The sequence below is a fragment of the Macrobrachium rosenbergii genome, chromosome 39, assembly GCF_040412425.1.
Source record: "Macrobrachium rosenbergii isolate ZJJX-2024 chromosome 39, ASM4041242v1, whole genome shotgun sequence".
Classification (NCBI taxonomy): Eukaryota; Metazoa; Arthropoda; class Malacostraca; order Decapoda; family Palaemonidae; genus Macrobrachium; species Macrobrachium rosenbergii.
The window spans coordinates 11,804,146-11,825,698 of NC_089779.1; the positions used below are offsets into that span (position 1 = coordinate 11,804,146).

Here is a 21,553-nt window from a genome sequence, read left to right on the forward strand (position 1 = left end):
TGATGGCCAGTCTTCCTACACCACTCTCTGAAGACTGACCACTTAGCTTGATAAACTGCTGTGGAGGACTGTCACGAGGCTCTAGCGATGGCTCTAGAGACCTTCCTTGAAAAACCTCTGGCTCTGAGGCTGGCGTTCGACAGTCTGAGCGCCAGTTAGCTGAAAGCGGATAGACCTCGTGAAATCTTCCGGAGTGAGGCTGTCTGGAGTAGATCTCTCTCGGTGGTAAGCCTCGGGAAGTCTCTGAGAAGACTTATCAAGTCAGGAACCATTCCCTTGCTGGCCAAAACGGAGCAATCAGCGTCATGCGCATGTCATAATAGGACAACATTTTTATTAGAACTGCTCTCAACATCTTGAACGGAGGAAAGGCGTAAAAGGTCAGACCTGACCAGTCCATCAGCGTGCATCCACGAAGACTGGCCTCGTCCGGCACTGGAGAGCAATAAAAGAGCAGTTGAGTTGTCTTCTTGGTGGCAAACAGATCTATGAGAGGACGACCCCCATAGATTCCACAGTTGGAGGCAAACTTACGATTTAAGATCACTCTGGTAGAAATTGCTTGAAAGCTCCTGCTTAGCTCGTCTGCCCTCATTGAGCTTTCCTGGAATGAACCTTGTCAACAAGCGTCGTTTGGTTAGTTTTTCGCCCGCAACAAGAAGATCTCAACGCTACCGGGTACTCGCGAGAGCAGTGGAGTCCCTCCTTGCTTTTTTTATGTATCACGAGAGCTGTTGTATTATCTGATTGGACAATCACTGCCTCAGTTCCTTACCACCTTCGAAAATTCTAAAAGAGGCTAAATGAATGGCCTTTAATTCCCTTCAGATTGATGTACCCACCGAAGTTGTTCTCCTTCCATCGACCTGCTGTTTCAAAACACCCGGCATGTGGCTCCCATCCTGAGATCTGAAAGCGTCTGCACAGAGATGAGGTTGAGGTTCTTTGAGAACAGTGAAATTCCTTCTGAAGTTCTCTGGAAGTTCCACCAACTGAGGTCTGCCTTTATCTCCTCTGATTTGAAAAACAAACAGTCGGGCTCTTCTTCCTGTCCCAGACTTCTCTTAAAAAAAGAACTGAGGGCCTTAGATGTCAGTCTCCCCAAACTCACAAGCGGTTCTGCGAGGAGACCTTTTCCCAGAGGCTCATCCACTTTCGTTGGCCGAGCACTGGAGGGTCTTTCAGAAACTCTGCTTTTTCAACAGGCACAACTCTACCCTCTCCCGACAGAAGCCTGAAAAGAACTACTGAGTTCATCTGAACTCCCAAATGAACTAATTCTTGAGATGGCACCAGATGTGACTTCTGCCAATTTGCAAAAGTCCCAATTCTTGGTTAGATGAAGAGTCTTTTCCAAATCCTTCACACCTTTCCTACGTCTTCATACGCAGGAGCCAATCGTCTAAATAAAACTGTTCTGAGTCCCCAACAGATGTGGTACTTCGCCACTGATGACAAAACTCTGGGTGGCTTGGGGGCGTCGAGAGGCGAGCACATTGCTCTGAACTGAAACACTTAGCCCTTGAACACAAAGCTGAAGGAACTTCTCGAAGCAGGATGGATTGGGATGTGAAATCACGCATCCTGGAGGTCGATGGATACCATCCAATCTCCTGGAAGAAGGGATGACAGCATTGATTAGTGGTTTCCATCAAAAAACTTTGTCTTCTTTACAAACAGGTTCAAAGCACTCACATCTAGAACTGGCCTCCAGCCTCCTGGCCTTTAGTACTACAAAGGGCGATTGTAAAATCCTGAGGAGAAGGGGAGAACTTTCTCTATTGCTTCTTTCTCTAGCAAAGCTGACACTTCTTTCTCTAGAGCACAACATTTCTCTGAGTCTAGAATAAGCCATTAAGACCACTGGTTCCCTGGACAAAGGAGGTCCTTCAAGAATGGGGTGAATAGCCCCTTCCTTTAATACCGAGACTGTCAAGGTTCTGCTCCTTTCACACAGACTGTCAGAAGCTGACCCAGTCTGGCTCCTACTAGTGAGTGAAGGAGGCGCTCTCACTTCTTGTCGGAGGGTTTGATCCTTTAGGTGCAAAGCGACCTCTCCCTCTCGATCTGAAACGATTTAGCAGGGGGCTCTTCACGAAAGGCGACCTTCAAGGATCTCCGTCGGCGTTGTGGTGAGCAACTGTTGAAGGCAGTTTAGGCTTTTTGCAGTGGACTGTGCCAGCAAGTCTTGGGGTGCCCTCTGTTGAAAGAAGTCGGCGATCTCTCAGATACTATTTCCCTCAGGAAAGATGTTTCCCTATCTAAAGGAAGCGAACAACAAAGCTGACTTCTGGGACCGAGACACACCTTTAGTGGTGAAAGAACACCATAGTTCGTTTCTTGAGAATACCTAACGTAACCACGGAAGAGAGTTCCAAGCGCATCTCTAATGCTCCTGTCGATGCAAGCTAACACGTCCGGACAGAGAAGCGAACTGGTCGTCCTGAAGTACTAAGCTTTTAGTTTCCTTCCAAGAGCTCCAACCCGACCAATCGAAACATAACTTCCAGAATCTTAAAAGCATTCTTGCAGAGGTGATCAAATTCCGATGTAGAAAAGAATACTTTGGCTGGTTAAGAAACCGACCTCTGGCCAGATCTACCAGGCTAGAAATCTCCTTGGGAGGAGGCAGCTACTCCCAACCGAGAAAGATTCTCCAGTCTCGCCAACCACCACCACGTGAGACGACAATTTCCGAAGGGAAAACAAAACACAGTCTTTTGTTCCTCTTCTCTGCAAGCCACTCCTCATTTTCTTCAATCCTTTCTTGGCGAAATAGAAAAGAACTAATTTGGTGACCATGTGAGTCTGTCCTATTATCACGGCGTATTGAGATTCCGGACTAGGGATACTGGTGAATCCGGAAAATTCTCCAGAAAATACTGGAAGCAGTTGCTTATGGCTCGATAACGGCTTCTCTTTCTCTGGATTGTACCTCCGCCTCGATTCGAGACAACATCACCACCAGAAATCGGAGAAAGAGCCAAGGAACTAGATGGAGGGGAAGATTCGTCTTCTAGGAGAATGCAGCACAGGATCAGCTCGTAGGAAGCCCACATTCGATGAAGGGCATCCTTAGAAATCGAAGCAACTGCAGTTCGTTCAGCGGAAGGATCACTTTTCCACAAACCCGAGAATGCTATCAAGCTTCCTATTCATTTTCGCCAAAAACAAATCTTGGGGCAAGGCGGAAGAAGGAGAATGAGGAACAGGCAGTGCGAAGACCCAGGTGTTGGAGCTTGGCGAAGTCACCAGGAGGCTGTTTTTGGCGCGTGGCGCGCCGTGGCGCCGGGGAGGATCGTAGGGTGGCGTGTGGCGTGATGAGCCAGGAGGAAGCGAAGGATGGCGCATGGCGCGTGGCGCTAGATGCAGCAATCACGCCAGAAGCAGCAACAAAGGCGAGACGACACCTCTCTTCTTCGTGGCGTCTCCACGCTTCCCAACACCTGCCTCTCGTCTCCGAATCAGATCACGCGAAAAGCGTGACCGGGCTCCTCCCAAAAACTACGCGAGGAGAGTTGATCTTGAAGCGCCACTCTTTTCTTAGGAACTGCCAAAGGAGATGCCAACCCTAGACCTCTTGAATGGTCTGAAGGACATCTTTCGGCGCCAACCTCTCTGGCGAATCCTCTCGACATGCTCGAAGCATACACCTCCTTGTGTACCTTTTCTATGGCTAACATCTGCATCCTGAAGCGGCAACAGGACTGCTTGAGGGGCCAACTGCTTTCAGGGCAGGTCCTCACCTCCCCCAGGCACACCCGACTTGCCTCCTCCCTGGTGCTGGGGGTTTGACAGAGGTCAGGCCTAGGAGAATGAGTGGGCGAACAGCCAGCTCCTCCACTGCACTATCACAAGACACTGCACTTCTTTACCAAGACTTACTCATCGCTCCATGGCAGCAAACATAACACTAAAAAGCATCCATCTGCGTCGCGGGAGCTCAGCCCACGCGAGTATCCGGTTCGGGAATACTTGGGGTCTGGGATAGGAGATTTGTTAGAAGGAACATCAGGGTTAATAACAGAAAAGATACATCCCTGACTATCACGGGAGGATAAGGAAGTCCTAGCTGAAGCTTTTCAAGCTCTCTCTTTTTGAAGCCTTCTCAGATAAGCATTTAAAATCTTCCATTCTTCCCCTGACCAAATTCTTACATTCTTCACAGGTTAACGATACCGAACAAACCTGTCCTCTACACCCGAACACACACAGAATGAGGTCAATGGTAATTTCCTAATCTAGTTTTGCAGCCTTGCTACAAAACCTATACACCGAGGACCAGTGTCCGACATAATGCTAAATAAGGAAGACAGGGATGAAAAAGCTAAGTACAAACAATGTCTGCCAAAGATTCCAAATCAAACAATTGTACATCACCAACAATGTCCAGCGAAAGAATCAGCGATAATTCTCTTGCTAAGTTGAACCGACACCGGTACCCGGCAAAACATATGAAAAGTTTGGGTTATGGTTCTCTCACTCACCTGTAGAGGGCGGTGGGAAGGGTATCACGTGACCATTCATTAAGCGCTGCAGCGATTTTCAATTTTCTGCGTGACATCAGAGACTACAGCTATATATATAATTACCAGGTAAGTTATATGTACAAAAACAAAGTTTATATAAGAGGGTTACCAAATAATCCTAGTCATCACTGCATCAAAATATAATTTTCATAATTGCAAGCTGAGCTATAATGACCGGAGCTATTGAATTGAAAGGATGTTTACGTACGACAGATCAATAAAACCTAAGAAGTGAATGAGACTGAGTAAGATGAGTAGGGAAGGAGGTGGGTGGCAGGGGTTTAACAGAGGGAAAAAAGGGACGTACGTTAAAAATTAAATGTAAAGTGTATAACAAAAACCACCAGAAATAAAGTTACAATTATGTCATTTATTATTATTGTTATTTATTTTTTTTTGTCTATCACAGTCATCCCTATTTGACTGGGTGGTTTTTAGTGTGGGGTTCAGGTTGCATCCTGCTCTTAGGAGTCCATCAATTTCTCCACTATGTACGCTGTTTCTAGTAGCACACTCTTCTGCATGAGTCCTGGGCTACTTCAGCATCTAGATTTTTCAGATTCCTTTTCGGGATCTTGGGATGGGTGCCTAGTGCTCCCTATGATTCACGGTACAATTTCCCCACTGGCATATCCCATATCCTTCTTATTTCGATTTTCATTTCTTGATACTTATCAACTTTTTTTCTTTCTTTCTTTCCCAGTAGTCTACTCTGGTGTCCCATGGTACTGCAGCATCAATGAGTGATACTTTTTTCTTGATTCTGTCAATCAATGTCACGTCTGGTCTATTGGCACGTATCACCCTATCTGTTCTGATACCATAGTCCCAGAGGATCTTTGCCTAATCATTTTCTATCACTCCCTCAGGTTGGTGTTTATACTACTTATATTACTGCAAGCTAGGTGGTATTTATTATTATTATTATCATCATTATTATTATTATTATTATTATTACTAATGATATGATTTTATATAACAAATTACAACTTAGAAATTTAGCAACTGATAAACTGAAAATACTTAGTATTCCGAAAATATTTTTTCAAGGAACTGTTTCCAATACATGAGATTCATTATCAAAAACCAAAAAATATATTTATTCATAATGGCTATTTTACCTTCCCTATGCTTTGGGAATGGGTTCCAAGAATCAAATGAGCATGACAACCAACTCACAGTAGAGATAATATTACTTTAATCCACAACACATTCCTAGAATGCAGAGAATATAAAACAGCACCCGCAATTAAACATATTTCGTGATTGTTGCTTCCAACTTTGGCAAAATCGAGTAAGTTATCAAATAATCCTCTGGAAAGACACTTTATGTGAAAAACTGTTTTACAAACTCACTTGTTATGTAACCAGTCAGCTTTCATTTCTGCCATTCGGACTGCAAACATGCTAAGGGTGAGGCCTCGCTCCAATTGTTGTCGACTCTGCCGTGCTCCCAAAACTAATGCTTGATCCCCACCATAGACAGCACCTTTTTTAAAAAATGGTACATGTAGTCAGTCAGCACAGTAAGAAGAATAATCTTACAAGTAACATTAAAAGATCATAATGTACAAGTGGCAGGAGAAAAACCATAGTGCAAGGAAGGACAAAAGCAATGTCACACTCAAAGGCTATAAGGGTCCTATACTGATTGACCAAAGTGAAGTTACAATAAAATACTCTTTAAATTAGTAACTGATAAAATTCTCATGCATTAACAAGGCCAAAATGGTGAAAACAGTTAAAAGAAACCAATCTGGAATTTATAATTAATAATCTACCACACTCCTCGATAAAAAATTCCTTCTCTCTCATACTGTGACACTGGAAATGAACTGGGTCAAAGTTTTAGTAATTCTTGGGTTGAGACTTGAGGTATGGGTGCAAAACTTTATCAGCACTTTAAAAAATCTAAAAACTTTTGTAGATACTAGTACGCTACTGTATTTGCAAGAGATAAGAATTATATATTGAATTATATCCTCACTGGCCATCTCTTATTTACGGCTGTCCTTGCTCTATTTCTGTAGAGTATTTATGTGTTTATGGAGTGTAATGTACGGAAGTACTGGGTGGTGGAGGTGAGCTCAGAGATGGCCTTAGGCTGCTACCTAGTCCTAAGCCCAGGTCCCAAAATTATCATACTGTAATACTACAGTTTAATCAACATTACCTAAGTTTCTCTATTCTTCTCCTGCTTGATATTACAGTATTATTATGATGATGAAAATGATGATGATGTTTATCATTATTATTCCATCTCTTATCAACTTTTTTATAATGAGTTTATTTACTTTTCTTTATGCTTCTCAATTTAACTAGAATACACCATATATGGTACTTATATCTTTATCCATTCATAGCAAATTTCAATCAAAATAATGACAACAAAAGACCTAGTTTTTACCACTTATTAAAAATATTTCCACATTATTCAAGACAACAGTCTTTCAACATTGACTTACAATTTTAAAGATTTCATTTCATTAAAGTTGATGAACTGCTTGTCATGAAGTTTAATTATGCTTAATATGTTACAGGGAAAACATGGCTGACTTCTTGTACCCATAAGGAAACTGACATGGGAATTTCTTACGTGCATGCCCTTGTTTCTGTTATAAGACCAGACAAAACCAAGGAGATGCTGTTACATGCCTTCCCTGAATGTACGTGTATGGGTCAATGGTAAAGAAAAACAAAGCATGGCAGATGTGGAATATCTTCTAAGAAGCCTTAGCCACCTTTGCAAAACTCTGTCAGTACCAATCTGGAATTGAGGAGTCTGAGTAATTAGTTCCAGAGAAATTGTTCTGATGTATGACTGGTCAAGTACAACTTCTTCTGTAGATGAAGCAAGACTTGATCTTTTCATATGAAAGCAAAAGTCATATAACTTAATCCCACCAACACCATGTACATTGAAGGAGCATACCAAACAAGCTATGTAACAAGCATAGCATATTTGGGGCCAGTGTCTTCCATCTGCCAGAACCTCAATGTCCTTCAAAGTGGAGATGTTCAAAAGAAGGTAAGTGGAAAACTGTCTTGACTACCCTTGAACCCATTTGTAAAAGCTGCCATGAACTGACATGATGTGGATGCAAGAGTTAATTCCCTTGTTAGATTTACTCAAGCAGGTAAAAGGTTAGGACCACATTATATGGGTATTTAAATCAAAATTAGTTTTTCCATGGAAAAAAACAAATATACCTTAACCAATTTATTCAGGCACATACACATCAATATCTTGGCATATGTTCCATATTATGGGACATGAAATATAAGACAAAATGAATACTTCAGCCAAATTTCTGGCATGTACCATCAACTGAACAATTGTATGGTCAAGCCTGAACTCAATGCAATGAATGCAAGAAGGGTTATGAAGATGATACACAAAATTATACATAAGCCTGAACTTGGCCAAGTGGCCCTGGGTCCATGTCAAAATTTGTTTGACTTGATGCTGAAAAATCCAAACATATCTCAGCTCAATACCATAAAGCATGGGAAATTGAGAAAAAATACAAAATATGTGGATAGACAGACAGTAGTTACTGTAGAGAAACTGCAAAATCTGAAGGGCTATAATAATACTGAAAACATGAAAAGTTATCAAAGGCGCAAGAAGCTAAATTTTTCTTGGCTCCACCATTTGAAAAGGAACCAATGTAAAAAATCCTTTTCACTGCAGCTTCTGACCTATTGGATACAAACTCATCTTTAAACATTTTACTTGCCTGCATAGCCAGATTCACTGTCTGGTGTCCAGTCAACCAAAGGATCATATATGAATGCCTCAAGCAATGTTAACAATGTCTCCCGCCCTCTTCTCATAGCTCGCAGGACCTGTTCACAAGCACTCCTGAAGACACCCTGGAGCAGATGTATTAATGAATTAAATTTCAATTTCAATTTCAAAACAAAAAATAAATAACTGCAAAGAAAACAGTGTTCTACAAAATAAGGTTCGAAATGCAAACAACAATGAGACAAACTTAAATTTTAAACTTTACACATTATGACACTTAACACTTCATAATTTATCCCTGTCTTAACTCTAAAGATTTAAAAGACAAAAGGTCTTCAAATCCTCAAATCTCATTCGTAACAACTCAAAATGCTATGAAATAAACAACCTCACAATATTTTACAATCGTAAACTCCAAACATTTCCTAACTATACAATTTATATCCAATTTATACAACCAATTATATGTATCACCATACAAGTCAATAAGTAAAAGGTTAATATTACATACTGTACAGACATAACCTCATAATTCACTGTATACTTGCACACTTGATAATTAAACAACATGAATTTAAGCAGACTACTTGCACACAAAAATACATCCTCTACTTGTTTCGACATAGGCTAAATATATTGTTTACTATTGTTTCAGAGTTCTCCGTTCTCCATCATTTTCCTGAGTATTTTAAATAAACATGGAACATTTCTACCATAAACCAATTTCTGTCCTTACCTCTGTTCCAGTGACTCCAAGGGCTGCCTCAATATTGTGAGTCATACGATAAGGTACTCTCTCTGGAACCCTCAAATTTTTGCCTTTTTCAAAGCAAACATTGTAGTCAATATGAACAACCTGACAATGAAAAAGTTCTCTTGTAAGAAAAACCATGTTACATTAAATCACTGCATAACTAATAAACTACAGCAGAGGTACTTTGAAAACCTATAAAAATTACACATACATGAAAATTTCACTTGATGCATTGGGGTCTTACATAATAAAAAAGCAGATGCAGAAGAGTACTACTGGCATACATAAAGCATAAAATGTGTTGCTTTACTTTTTAGATTGTATTTTCATTTTATTCTTTCTTTCTTTTCTTACTGCAAAATGCTGGCAAAGATATGATGAGGTAAAGAAAAGAAGTACTCAAAAAAGGACTTAACCATAACCTGGTTCAAGTCCAGGTATGTATGCATTTATGAATTTCTTGCCTTTTTGTTCTTGGGTGCTTTGTGCTTACAGTGGCTTTTGTAACTTTTAAGGTGTTTCATTATTCTTGCTCCTTGTGTTTTTCCTTCTTGTTTCTCCACTCCTTCTCTACTATATGTCTATATAAGTCTACACTAATCTCTTTTGACTTATGTTACTAAAACATTTCAACTAAGGATGTTATACTACTCTTCTACCTTAAAAGATTTTTTCTTTTCTTTTACTAAATCAAATTTCCTACATTAGGTATTGGTAGAAGCTTGATTTAGTGCAGGTGGAAAGAAATTTAACAGGGACAGATTTACTGGTTGGTGATGCAAGTATGCAGTATATGTATTTGTGTAATCTCAAAATACATTTACAAGAATTTATGATACACAACTAATATACTGTATTATTGCTTTTAATGATTCATGTTATTGTATAAAGGTTTCAACTGAACTTATTTTAATTCTTTAATTGATGTTATGCTAAATGTTTTTAATTATTCTTAGGTTTGGGGAAAATATAGGATTATACAGACATATATTTCTCGTGATTACAACTTTACAAGATAACTCGGAAAACCTAATACCTTAAAAAGGTGCCAACTACATTTATTCTTGACTTGAAAGGGCTTACTGCACTACCTTTTTATTTTCAAAGGAGAGTACAAAAAATATTCTGAAATTACAGGCTACAGGTTAAATAATCTTACCTCCCCAGATGTTAAATTTACAAGGACATTGTCAAGATGTCTGTCTCCAAGACCAATGATATAGCCTATGATGGACATCACAGCAGTTGATATGGAGTAAGTTTGAGTAAGGCGCCACCAGTCTCCTGCACTTACACTACACATCCAGAGCTCTCTGCAAACAACAAAAGATTATTGACAACCTACTGCATTCTGATAAAAATATATGAAGACTTAAATTTACAATACCTCTAACAGATCTAATATATAAATAAATAAATAATCTACCAAGTACCTTATTCATGACTTAGGTCAAATAGAGGCACAATGGGTCAGTCACTTCATATGATGACAAAAATGCAACGGAAGAGGTGGTGTCTGAAGACAATTTCGTTCTTATGTTGAGTGATTCTTTTCAAAAGCTGTTGAACATGAAGGATAGAAGAGTGGAAGAGTTTGAAAATGGTTGAGAAAAGGATTTTTGGCCACAAATGAGGGCATGAAAGAGGTGAAAGAATGGAAAGGCACCAACAATTGATGGGATTACACGTATGTCTGATTAGCTAGCCATGATGAGCACGCTATGACTGGATGACAGAAAGGATCCAAAGGAATTGTTAAGGGGGTTATTTTTCCATTTCTATAAAAAACAGGTAATAAAGGCACCTGTAAAAATCATAGGGACATAACTACTAGATAAATTTAGTAATGTATAATATATGGTATGATTCTGAGAAAGTATGACAATAACAGTTGGCTTGATAGGGAAAGGGCAAAGTGGGTTTAAACAAGGCAGAGGTTGTGCGAGTTAAATTTATACTTGAAAGTTGTGTGGCTGGTTTGCAAATAAATGGTTAAAGCTGAAATCAGCACAGATAGACCAACAAAAAATATATATATAATAGACACAATGTGGAGGGTGTTGAGGGCATATGCCATAAAAGGTGGTTGACGTTTGCAGAAGATATGTTTATTGGGGATAGTGAAGAGAAAATGCTGTCTAGTTTAGGAATTTAAAGCCTTTGTAAAAATGATATTTTCATAATAAAATGATATTTTTATGATAAAATAAAGTTTGTTCATACTTACCTGGCAGATATATATATAGCTGTATCTCCTAAAGGGACCCCACAGAAATTCAAAACTTTTTGCACACGAGATGGGCCAGGTGGTTAGTACCCATTCGAAAGATCTGGGAGGCGGGTATCAGGAACCATTCCCATTTTCTATTCAGATTTTCTAGAAACTAGAACTACTGTCTCCTGAGGAGGAGAAGTGGTATTATGATTATATATTGCGTTAGGTAAGCATGAACAAACTTTATTTTATCATAAAAATATCATTTTGTTCATGACACTTACCTGACAGATATATATATAGCTGAATCCCACCATTGGAGTGGGAAGAGACAGAATAGGATTTAGGAAACAAACTTATGTAGGCGATTGACGCCTTGTTCCTTACCTGTTAGCATTGCTGACTTGCGTGATTACTGTCACCCAAGCCTGCTTCTGCTTTACTAGAAAACTCCAGCGAGGTAGAGACCTATAGAGCTGGTGGAATCTAGATGATCTGTCAACGGGGCGAGACCACAATGTGACTAGACCATATGACCTACTTGAGGGTAAGCGACAAACTAACAACCACCTGACCAAGCCTAGTTATGGCCAAAAAAAAGATTAACATAAACTAAGGACTGGGCTACCACCACTGGTGGAGACCCTTGCACCATAAAAAAAAACAAAAAAAAAAATATTAAAAATACACCAAAACAAAACTAAAGGAGAGGATGAGAGTCGCTTTCTGTTCCCAAGATCGATATTTTGAAACGAAGGGTCCCAGCGCACAGCAATTCTCATAGGACGTCTTCACTTCTGTGAGATAATGAAGCAAAGACCGAATTGTTTCGCCAAAAAGTGGCACCCCAGAATGTCATTGAGAGACTGGTTTTTCTGGAAGGCCACTGAGGTAGCAATGGCTCACTTTCGTGAGCCTTAACCTTCAAAGTTCTCAAATCTTCGCTTAGCACACTGGAATGGGCGCCTATGATGGTGCTTCAGAGAAAGAACGCCAGGCATTTTTCGAGAGAGGTATATCAGGCCTCTTAACGGAGCACCAGAGATTGCTAGAAGGACTCTACAATCCTGGGTCCTCTGCAAATAAAATTTTAGAGCCCTGACAGGACACAGGGTTCTCTCAGGTTCTTGTCCAGTGATGTCCGTCAAGCCCCTTAATTTGAAGGACCTGGGCCAAGGGGAAGACGGGTTCTCATTCTTAGCAAGAAAAATAGGCTCAGAGAACAGACAGCATCAGGCCTCTGAAACCTATAATCTTGCTGAACGCTTGAAGTTCACTAACTCTCTCGCCGCCAGAGCAGTTAGGAAAATAGCTTTCTTTGTTACATCTTTGAAGGAAGCAGAATTTAAAGGTTCAAACCTCTTCGACATCAGGAATTTTAGAACTACATCTAAAATTCCACGAAGGTAACTTAGGGGAGGCTACCTTAGACGTCTCAAAAGACCTAAGAAGATCATGAAGGTCTTTATTGTCCGATAAGTTCAGGCCTCTATGCCTGAAGACCGTTGACAGCATACTCCTATAGCCTTTGATGGTAGGGGACTGCCAGGTTCAAATCCTTTCTCAGATATAAAAGGAAGTCCATTTATCTGGGAAAGAGAGGTCGTGGTGGAGGAAATTCCTTCAAGTTTACACCACTTCCTGAAAATGATCCACTTGACTGGTACACTGCGCTGAAGAGGCTCTCCTGGCGTTAGCGATCACCATTAGCCACTGGTCTAGAAAACCTCGCGCTCTGAGCAACTTCTCGATAGTCTGTATGCAGTCAGAATCCAGAGCGGGAAGGTTTTTGTGGTACTTTGAAGTGGGGTTGTTTGAGAAGATCTGTTCTCAAAGGAATTTGTTCTTGGAAAGTCCACCACGAGAGACATGACCTCTGGGAACCATTCTGCTGAAGGCCAAAAGGAGCGATTAAAGTCATTCTCGTCCCTTCTGAGGCTACAAACTTTCTGACGACTTCCCCAGAATCTTGAATGGGGAAAGGCGACAGATCTAGACCCTTCCAGTCCCAGAGAAAGGCATCTTTTGCTAGGGCTCCCGGTCGAGGAACAGGAGAGCAGTAAAGGGGCAGCCTTGTGGTCCTTGAAGTGGCGGAAAACGTCCACCAGGGGACGCCCCAAAGCTTCCAAAGATCCTGACACACTTCATGCTCAGAGTCCATTCTGTTGGCAGAAGCTGATGTTGTCGACTGAGAAGGTTGCATAACATTCTCAGGCCTGCTGCAAAACCAAAGTGAGAATCGTCACCTGGTGAGAATGTGCCCATAGCAGGATCTCTTGGCGATCAAGAACAGGGACCTAGAATGAGTACCCTCCCTGTTTCTTGAGGTACGCAGGGCTGCAGGTGTTGTCGGAGTTGACTTGAATCACCCGACCTGCAACTTGATCCTGGAAGAACTGAAGAGCCAGGAAAATTAAACTTTCAGTTCTTTTAGATTTATGTGCCAGGACACCTGTTCCCTTTCCAGGTGCCTGACACTTCCTCCCCTCAGTGTTGCTCCTCATCCCGACATGGGACGCCAGCCGGAAAACAACACTCAGGTCGGGGCTCTGAAGATAGAGAGAGACCATTTCTGCCAACTTTACAGGATCGAGCCACCACCGAAGATGGTCCTTGACAGAGAGAGAGATCCTGAGAGACTCGTCTAAGTCCTCCTTGTTCTTCCAGTTGTCCGCAAGAAAGAACTGTAGGGTCTGAGATGCAACTCCCAGGAAACAATTTTCTCCAGTGATGAAATGGTCCCCAGCAGACTGCATCCATTCCTCACCGAGCATGTTTCTTTCCCCAGGAAGCTTCTGAAACTTTTACTAAGCAGTGCTGACGCTCCTGGATGGAAAGGCTCAAAACCCGCTGAATCCATCCGAATGTTTCAGATAAAGAAATGGACTGAGGGGATCAGATGGAAGTCCTCTAAATTCACAAGAAGTCCCAGGGACTTTGTCATGTCCAAAGTTGAATGCAAGTCCTCCAGACACCTTTGTTCCGAATGTGGCTCGGATGAGCCAGCACGCCCAGATAGAGCGGGATCCTGATGCCGGCAAGATGAAGCCACCGGGCAACGTTCCTCATCAGGACTGTGAATACCATAGGAGCTGTACTCAGTCCAAACAGAGAGCTCTGAACTGGTACATTTTTCCCTTCAGGACAAACCTCAAAACTTTCTCGATTGAGGATGAATGGGGATTGAAAATACGCAAGACCTGAAGGTCGAGAGACCATCCAATCGCTCTGGTCGCAGTGCATTGATAACCGACTGGGGCGATCTCCATTTTGAACTTTCTTTTGACGACAAAGTTGTTCAGTCTGCTTGACGCCCAGACTGGCTCCCACCCCTGACTGTTTTGGAACCAGGAAGAGACGATTGTAAAACCTGAGACTCCAGATCCAGGACTCGCCTATTGCTCTCTTCTGAATCATTTCTTCCAGCAGATCTAAAAGGATCTGTTGCTTTTCTGGTCGGTAGAAGGCACAGATCTCTGATGGGAGTAGAGGACAGGGGTTTTTTCGAGAACGGATCCTGTAACCTTTTGATCACATTGAGGGACCAGGAATCCGCCTCTCTTTCTTTCCAGGCTTCCTGAAACAGGAGAAGCCTGGATCTTACTGGTGTCTGGAGGTGAGAAAAGTCACTTTCTTGCCCTTTTGGGAAGAAGGGGCTCCACGCCTCTGGAGAGACTTTCTCGCGAAAGGGTCTAGAGAAGGAAGATCTCCCACGAAAGGGCTTCATTGTCTCTTCGGGGGAAGTCCTTTCGAAGACGTAGAAGGGACACTAGGACGCCTGGAAGACTGAGCAAGGAGATCCTCTGAGTAGCCTTCTCCTTAAGGCTGAGGCGAGATCCTGACAAGCGGCTGGGGAAGAGATGGCTAGAAAGAGGGGCAAATAGTAACTCAGCCCCTGAACAGGAGAAACTGACTCAGATTTGAAATTGCAGTACAAAAGCCCTCTTCTTTAGAGGGTTGTACCAAAATGAGAACCAGTCTATCAGCGCTATCATCCTGACGGCCTTGTCCATGCACGACAGCACACTGACAGCTCCCAGAGAAATAGAGTCCGACTACGAGTCCCAAGTCCAAGGCCCCAAGCACCAGTCCAGAAAGTTAAAAACCTCCATCGACTTGAAGAGGCCTTTCAGATGGTGGTCGGTCTCAGAAAGAGTCCAAGACACTTTAGCCAAGAAAGAAGAGACCTCCTTGACGCATCCACGAGGCTTTTGCAAAATCACCTTGAGAGGAAGAAGGAACTCTAGGAGCCAATTTCCTCTCCCGTCTCATACCACATTCCAGCTTTCCCGCACAATCTAGACGGGGAGAAATGAAGAAGATTTCCCTTGAGACTTCCCATCTCTTCCATCCACGCATTGACCCTCTTGAGAGCTTTCTTGCAGCCAGAGAAGTCTTCATTTGTAGGAACTTGGGCGATTTCCTCACCTTCAAGAAGCTAACTGCGAAGGAGGGGAAAGAGGAGCAGAAGGCTGAAATTTATCAGGAAAAGCTCCTTTACATGCTAGCCAAAATCCTGTGGTCGGAGAAAGACGAGGGAAAGAGGGGCTCTTGTTCTGCAGAGTCCGACTCCTGAGACAAAACAGCCTCTTCGACAGGAGCGACAGGAGAGTCTTCCGGGGCAGAGAGAAACAAAGACCTTTGGGTCCATTCCTCCCAGAGACCTCTTCTCGTGGGAAGAGCAGCAGAAAATGTCGGAACAACTCGTGACAGGAGCCATCCCCTGATGGCGCCCTGACGAGCGTCCTGAGGAGCGCCCTGACGAGCGCCCTGATGAGCGCCCTGACTGGAGGCGCCCTGCTTCAGTCAAGCAGCCGGCGAAAACCCTGAAGAGCGTCCTGTCTTGGTAAGCTGCCGAAGAGCGCCCTGACGAGAGTCCCGGCGAGCGAGCCGAGCTTCTTGACTAGAGTCCTGAAGAGCATCATGCAGGGATCGGACCAATGAGAAGCGCCCTGGTGGGCGTCCTGCGAACGTCAAAACGAGAGCGAGAAGCAGGAGGAGAGGCAAGAAGAGCGTCTTATGCGCGAACTCTTACTAAAGCAAGCCTAGCTGCAAGAGGAGCGTCCTGATCAACCAGCGAGTCACGACGGGCAAGGAGAGCTGATGATCCCAGAACGATGAGGGAAGGAAGAAGCAGGGGGAGAGAGACAAGCGAAGAGAAGGAGAGGGGAGACCTCTTAGATCTTTTAACTGGCAGCGACAAAGCTCCTTGCGGCGCCCAGGCAGGTTGCTTCTCCTTAGCAGCGAGAAGGGAAGCTAACTGCCGCTGCATATCTTGGATAAGACGATTGAAGAGAGGGCCCTCTCAGGAGAAGGGCTGCTCTTATGAGAAGAAGAGGGGAAGGAGACGTCCTCCTCCTTCTACCAAGAGCCACAGGGTTCTCTTCTTCTTGCGGCTGGGACGTTTCAGCAACGCCCTCCTCCAAGAAATCCTGGTCTCTTCAGGGCGGCAAATGATGCAGCCAGTTGTGGGGGAGAAGATTCTAAGGCACGAGAAAGAGGAGAAGAAGCGTCCTCTTCAACGCGGCTCCTCTTGAAAGGACGAGAGTCCAACCGAGAACGTGACCCCTTAAGGGAGAGGACGCCTCGGAGGACGAAAAACAATCTTCGATGATACGCATGCGCTGGAGCACGATCCTTGGCAGCCTGGGAGACGCCAACAAGGCCTGCGGAAGGGACGCCAGATCGGTGGGGGTCCCCCGTAACCTCTTGCGGCTTTCGACATGCCCATTCCCTAAGTCCTGGGAGTTCGGCAGAGGTCAGGCCCAGAGGCATTATAGGGCCGATCTGACGCCTCCCACAACACTGGGGGGGATCACTACACTTCACTGCACTTCGACGCCAACACCTTAGACTCCAAGGTACTAATGGAGTTCAAAATCTGCAAGAAGGGCATTACCTTCCGCAGACGCAATCACAGGGTTAGAAGGCGACTCTACAGGAAAAGGAGAAGCATTAGTAGGGTTAACAGGAGATAAATTAATACCCTGACTCCCACTAATCGACACACTCCTGGAGGAAGACCTCTTACACGATCACGCTCTAGCTTATAACAGAAGAATCGTGAACGCTTCCAATCAGAATCAGGCAACGATTCACTCCTTGCAGCGATCATCCAACATACAGACATGCCCTCTACATCTCATGCATACTGTGTGAGGGTTCACTGCTTTCTGCAGCCTCACCTACACTTAACAACACACACCCTGAAACTAGCAGAACTAGATCCAGACATCTCTGTTCAAGGAAAAGCCAAAAAAAAATCAAAACAAGTCCAAAGAAGCGTATGCCATCCACAAAAGCCAAAGTCAAAACCAAAAGACAATCAGAATACTTAGTGGAAAAAAGTTTACTTAAATCCAATCAGCGGAGGTATTGACAACAGGTGTTGACAATACCGCGACAGAGAAAAAATCTGAATAGAAAATGGGAATGGTTTCCTGATACCATACTCCCATTTCGTGGAATGGGTACTAACCACCTGGCCCATCTGCGCGTGTGCCGTAAGTTTTTGAATTTCTGTCGGTCCCTTTTCGAGAATACAGCTGCATATATATCTGTCAGGTATTTTCATGAACAAAATAAATTTTTGAACATACTTACCTGGTAGTTATATATATAGCTTAAGTCCCTGACGCTACGGCAGAATTTCAAAACTCGCGCAATCGCCAATGGGTAGTCAGGTGTACCACTAGTGCGCCTTTACCCAGGTACCTTGAACCATTCCAACTGTTCCTCAGATCTTCCATGCCCCTAGTCTCTAGAGGGGAGGAGGGTGGGAATTTAATCGATATATAACTACCAGGTAAGTATGTTCAAAATTTATTTTATTATGAAAATATCATTTTTAAACATCTGACTTACCTGGTAGTTATATATATAGCTGATTGACACCTTTGGTGGAGGGTCAGAGACAGCCAACATCTTTGGAATTTTGCTTAAGGGTTAATAAACCAACTTAAGGTTCTTACCTGGATTAAGGGAAGCTGACTTCAATGAACTTCCCTCATTATGTCTGCTTTTCCTTAAGAGGTCCAGCGATCCACTCAGGGGCTGAAGACTTAGAGCTGCCAACCAGTATACCAACCTCTATGTGACAGACAACCTATAATACCTTTGTTCCGGCGCTGCCAAGGAACAAACTGATTACCTGACTAAAAATCAATGATTGTGGAAGATTGCGCTCCAACCCCACAAACAACCATAAGATTACAACCATTCCAAGGCAAGAATCAAGGGCATCGATTTATGGGATTGCAGGGGTAGTCCCTTCTCCCACTACTGAGTTAGCTGCTATAAACGGTCCCAGTGTATAGCAGTCGTCATAAAGCCGCTTGTACTTTGCTTCAAGTAGTGTGAGGCAAACACTGACTTGCTTCTCCAGAAGGTAGAGTCCATGATACTTGTAGGGACCTATTCTGACTAAAGGCTACAGAGGTTGCAAACCGCCTCTGACCTCATGGGTTTTAACCTTTTAGTTTAAGGTCTGCTTCATTGCATTCTGAATGCGCTTCCTTTATCAACCGTCTAATGAAAAAGGATAACGATTCTTTGACATTGCAGAGAGGGCTTTTAACTGAACACCAAAGCGCGCTCTGACTTGCCTCAGAATTCTTCTGCCCTTTGCAGGTACGCCTCAGAGCTCTTACCAAGGACAGAGGACTCTCTAACTCCTCACCTACGATCTCTGCCAGATTCATAATCTCAAGGCCTTGGGCCATGGTTGTGAAGGACGTTCATTCTTAGCTAAAAACCCCAGTTGTAGAGATAGCAGATAGCTTTGCTGTTCCTAAACCGAGGTTTGGGTTTTATTGAAGGCATGTACTTCACTGACTCTTTAGCTGTCTGCCAACAAAATAAAAAATAGAGTCTTCATTGTGAGATCTTTAAATGAAATCTCTTGCAAAGGTTTGAACCTATCAGGGACATGAGGAACTTTAGGACCACGCCTAGGTTCCACGCTGGTGAGATCTGACTTTTCTCTTTGGTAGTCTCGAATGATCTGAGAAGGTCTTGAGATCCTTATTGGCAGACAAATCCAAGTTTCTGTGTCTGAAGACAGCTGCCAACATGCTCCTGTATCCCTTAATAGTCGAGGCTGAAAAGTTACGCCTCCTCTTAAGGTAAAGAAGAAAATCCGCTATCTGGGTCACAGAGGTACTGGAAGAGGACACGGAGTTGTTTTTACACCAACCTCTAAAATATCCCACTTGGATTGGTATACCCTGATGGTAGATGACCTCCTTGCTCTTGCGATCGCTCTAGCTGCCTCCTTGAAAACCCCTCTAGCTCTTTGTAGTTTTTCGATAGTCTGAAGGCAGTTAGCTGTAGACCTTGGAGGTTTTGGTGATACCTTTCCAAGTGGGGTTGTTTGAGAAAGATCTGGTCTTAGAGGCAGACTTCTCGGGTGTCCACCATCCATTCCCGCACCTCTGTGAACCATTCTCTTGTTGGCCAAAAGCAGACCACTAGAGTCATCCTGGTGCTCTCGTGGACACTTAACTTCTGAATGACTTGTTTATGATCTTGAAGGGGGAAAGCGTAAACATCCAGGTTGGACCAATTTAAAAGGAACGATCTATGTATATATAGCTCGGGGTCTGGTATGGGGAGAGCAGTACGCTCCATCCTCTTCGTTTGAGCTGTGGCGAAGAGGTCTATGCATGGACGCCCCAAACCCGCCACAAATCTTCTGCAGACATCTTGGTGAAGAGTCCATTCTGTTGCCAGGACTTGACCTTTCCTGCTCAGACTGTCTGCCCTCACATTTTTTTCCCTTGAATGAAACGTGGGTCAACAATGTCACATTTTTTTCTCTTTGGCCCAGATAAGGAGTTGCCTCGACGCTTCGCACAGTGACCTGGAGTGGGTTCCGCCTGCTTGTTGATGTAGGCCAACGCCGGCCGTGTTGTCGGAGTTGACCTGCACGACTTTGTCTTGGACTGAGTGTTGTAACTCTTGAGGGCTAAAAATATTGCAGTCAGCCTTTTGATTTATGTTGGAGCTTCTCTTGCTCTCTGGTCCAGAATCCTGATACTTCCAACTTTCCCAATGTTGCTCCCTCACTACGAGTCCGACGCGTCGAGAACAACACTAGGTCTGGGTTCCTCTGTTTTAATGAAAGGCCCTCCTGAAGCTTGACTGGGTCGTTTCCACCACTGAAGGCATTGTTTCATTCGCTCTGAAATGGGGATACACTCTTTCTCTAGCCTATTTCTCTGCTCCAATACCGATTGAGGTGGAATTGAGGGCGAAGGTTTAGTCTTCCAGGGGAAACAAACTGTTCTAGCGAGGAAAGGGTCCCTAGAAGGCTCATCCATTCCTCGCTGAGTACATCTGTTTCCCAGAAAGTCCTTTAATTTTACCAAGGTCTGTTCCATCCTTGATGGTGACGGAAAAACCCTAAAATCCTGAGACTGAATCCTCATCCCTAGATACAGGATCTCTTGAGATGGGGTCAGATGTGACTTCTGCCTGTTTTACCAGAAGTCCTAGTTCCTCTGATAAACAGATTGTCGCTTTGAAGATCCTCCAGACAGCGATTGAAGGAAGGAGCTCTGAGGCCAGTCGTCCAGATACAGAGAGGCCCTGATGCCTGTGTGCAGCATTTCCGCTACATTCGACATCAGTCTGGTGAATATTTGGGGCGTTGTGCTTAGCCGGGCTAAAGAGCCCGAAACTGGAATACTCTTCCTTGAAGACGAATCTCAGGTATTTCTTGAGCCCGGTGGATAGGGAATGTGAGATATGCATCCTGAAGGTCCAAGGAAACCATCCAGTCGTGTTGTCTGACTGCTGCTAACACTGATTTTGTTGTCTCCATGGTAAACTTCTGCATCTTTTGTACAAAGACTGGAGGGCACTCACATCCAGTACTGGTCTCCAACCCCGAGCTCTTGGGAACCAGGAAAAGGCGTTGTAAAACCCTGGCGAATCCAGATTTTGTATTTTCTCTATTGCGTTCTTCTGCAATAATAAAGAAACTTGCTGTTGAATCGCCTGTGTCTTGGACTCGCCTCTGTATCTGGGAGACAGATCTATTGGTTTGTTGCCAACGGGGGCTTTCTTAGGAAAGGGATTTTGTATCCATCCTGAGTAGTTGAATGGACCAAGGATCCGCTCCTCTTTCTTCCATACCTGCCAGAAGTTGAACAGCCTGGCACCTACCGCTGCCTGAAGGGGGAAGAACGCCAAGTCCTGTTTCTTCCCTGTCAGAGGCACTTGCTGCAGATCTTCTACCCGCCCGAGGAACCCTCTACCTGAGGGCCGACTCACGCAAAGGGCTGAGATCCCTGAAACACAGA

General features: G+C 43.6%; 1 protein-coding gene across 1 annotated transcript in view; it reads right to left on the reverse strand.

Annotated features, from left to right (window-relative positions):
- The window catches only part of nonC (serine/threonine-protein kinase Smg1), a 108,964-nt gene that overhangs the window by 40,815 nt on the left and 46,596 nt on the right, over positions 1–21,553 (reverse strand). Inside the window, exons 42-45 of the mRNA XM_067082572.1 lie at positions 10,194–10,347; positions 9,017–9,136; positions 8,270–8,405; positions 5,886–6,018 (exon numbers count right to left, since the gene is read on the reverse strand). Of these exons, the coding sequence (XP_066938673.1) occupies positions 5,886–6,018; positions 8,270–8,405; positions 9,017–9,136; positions 10,194–10,347 (543 nt within the window). The remainder of the gene's footprint in view (positions 1–5,885; positions 6,019–8,269; positions 8,406–9,016; positions 9,137–10,193; positions 10,348–21,553) is intronic.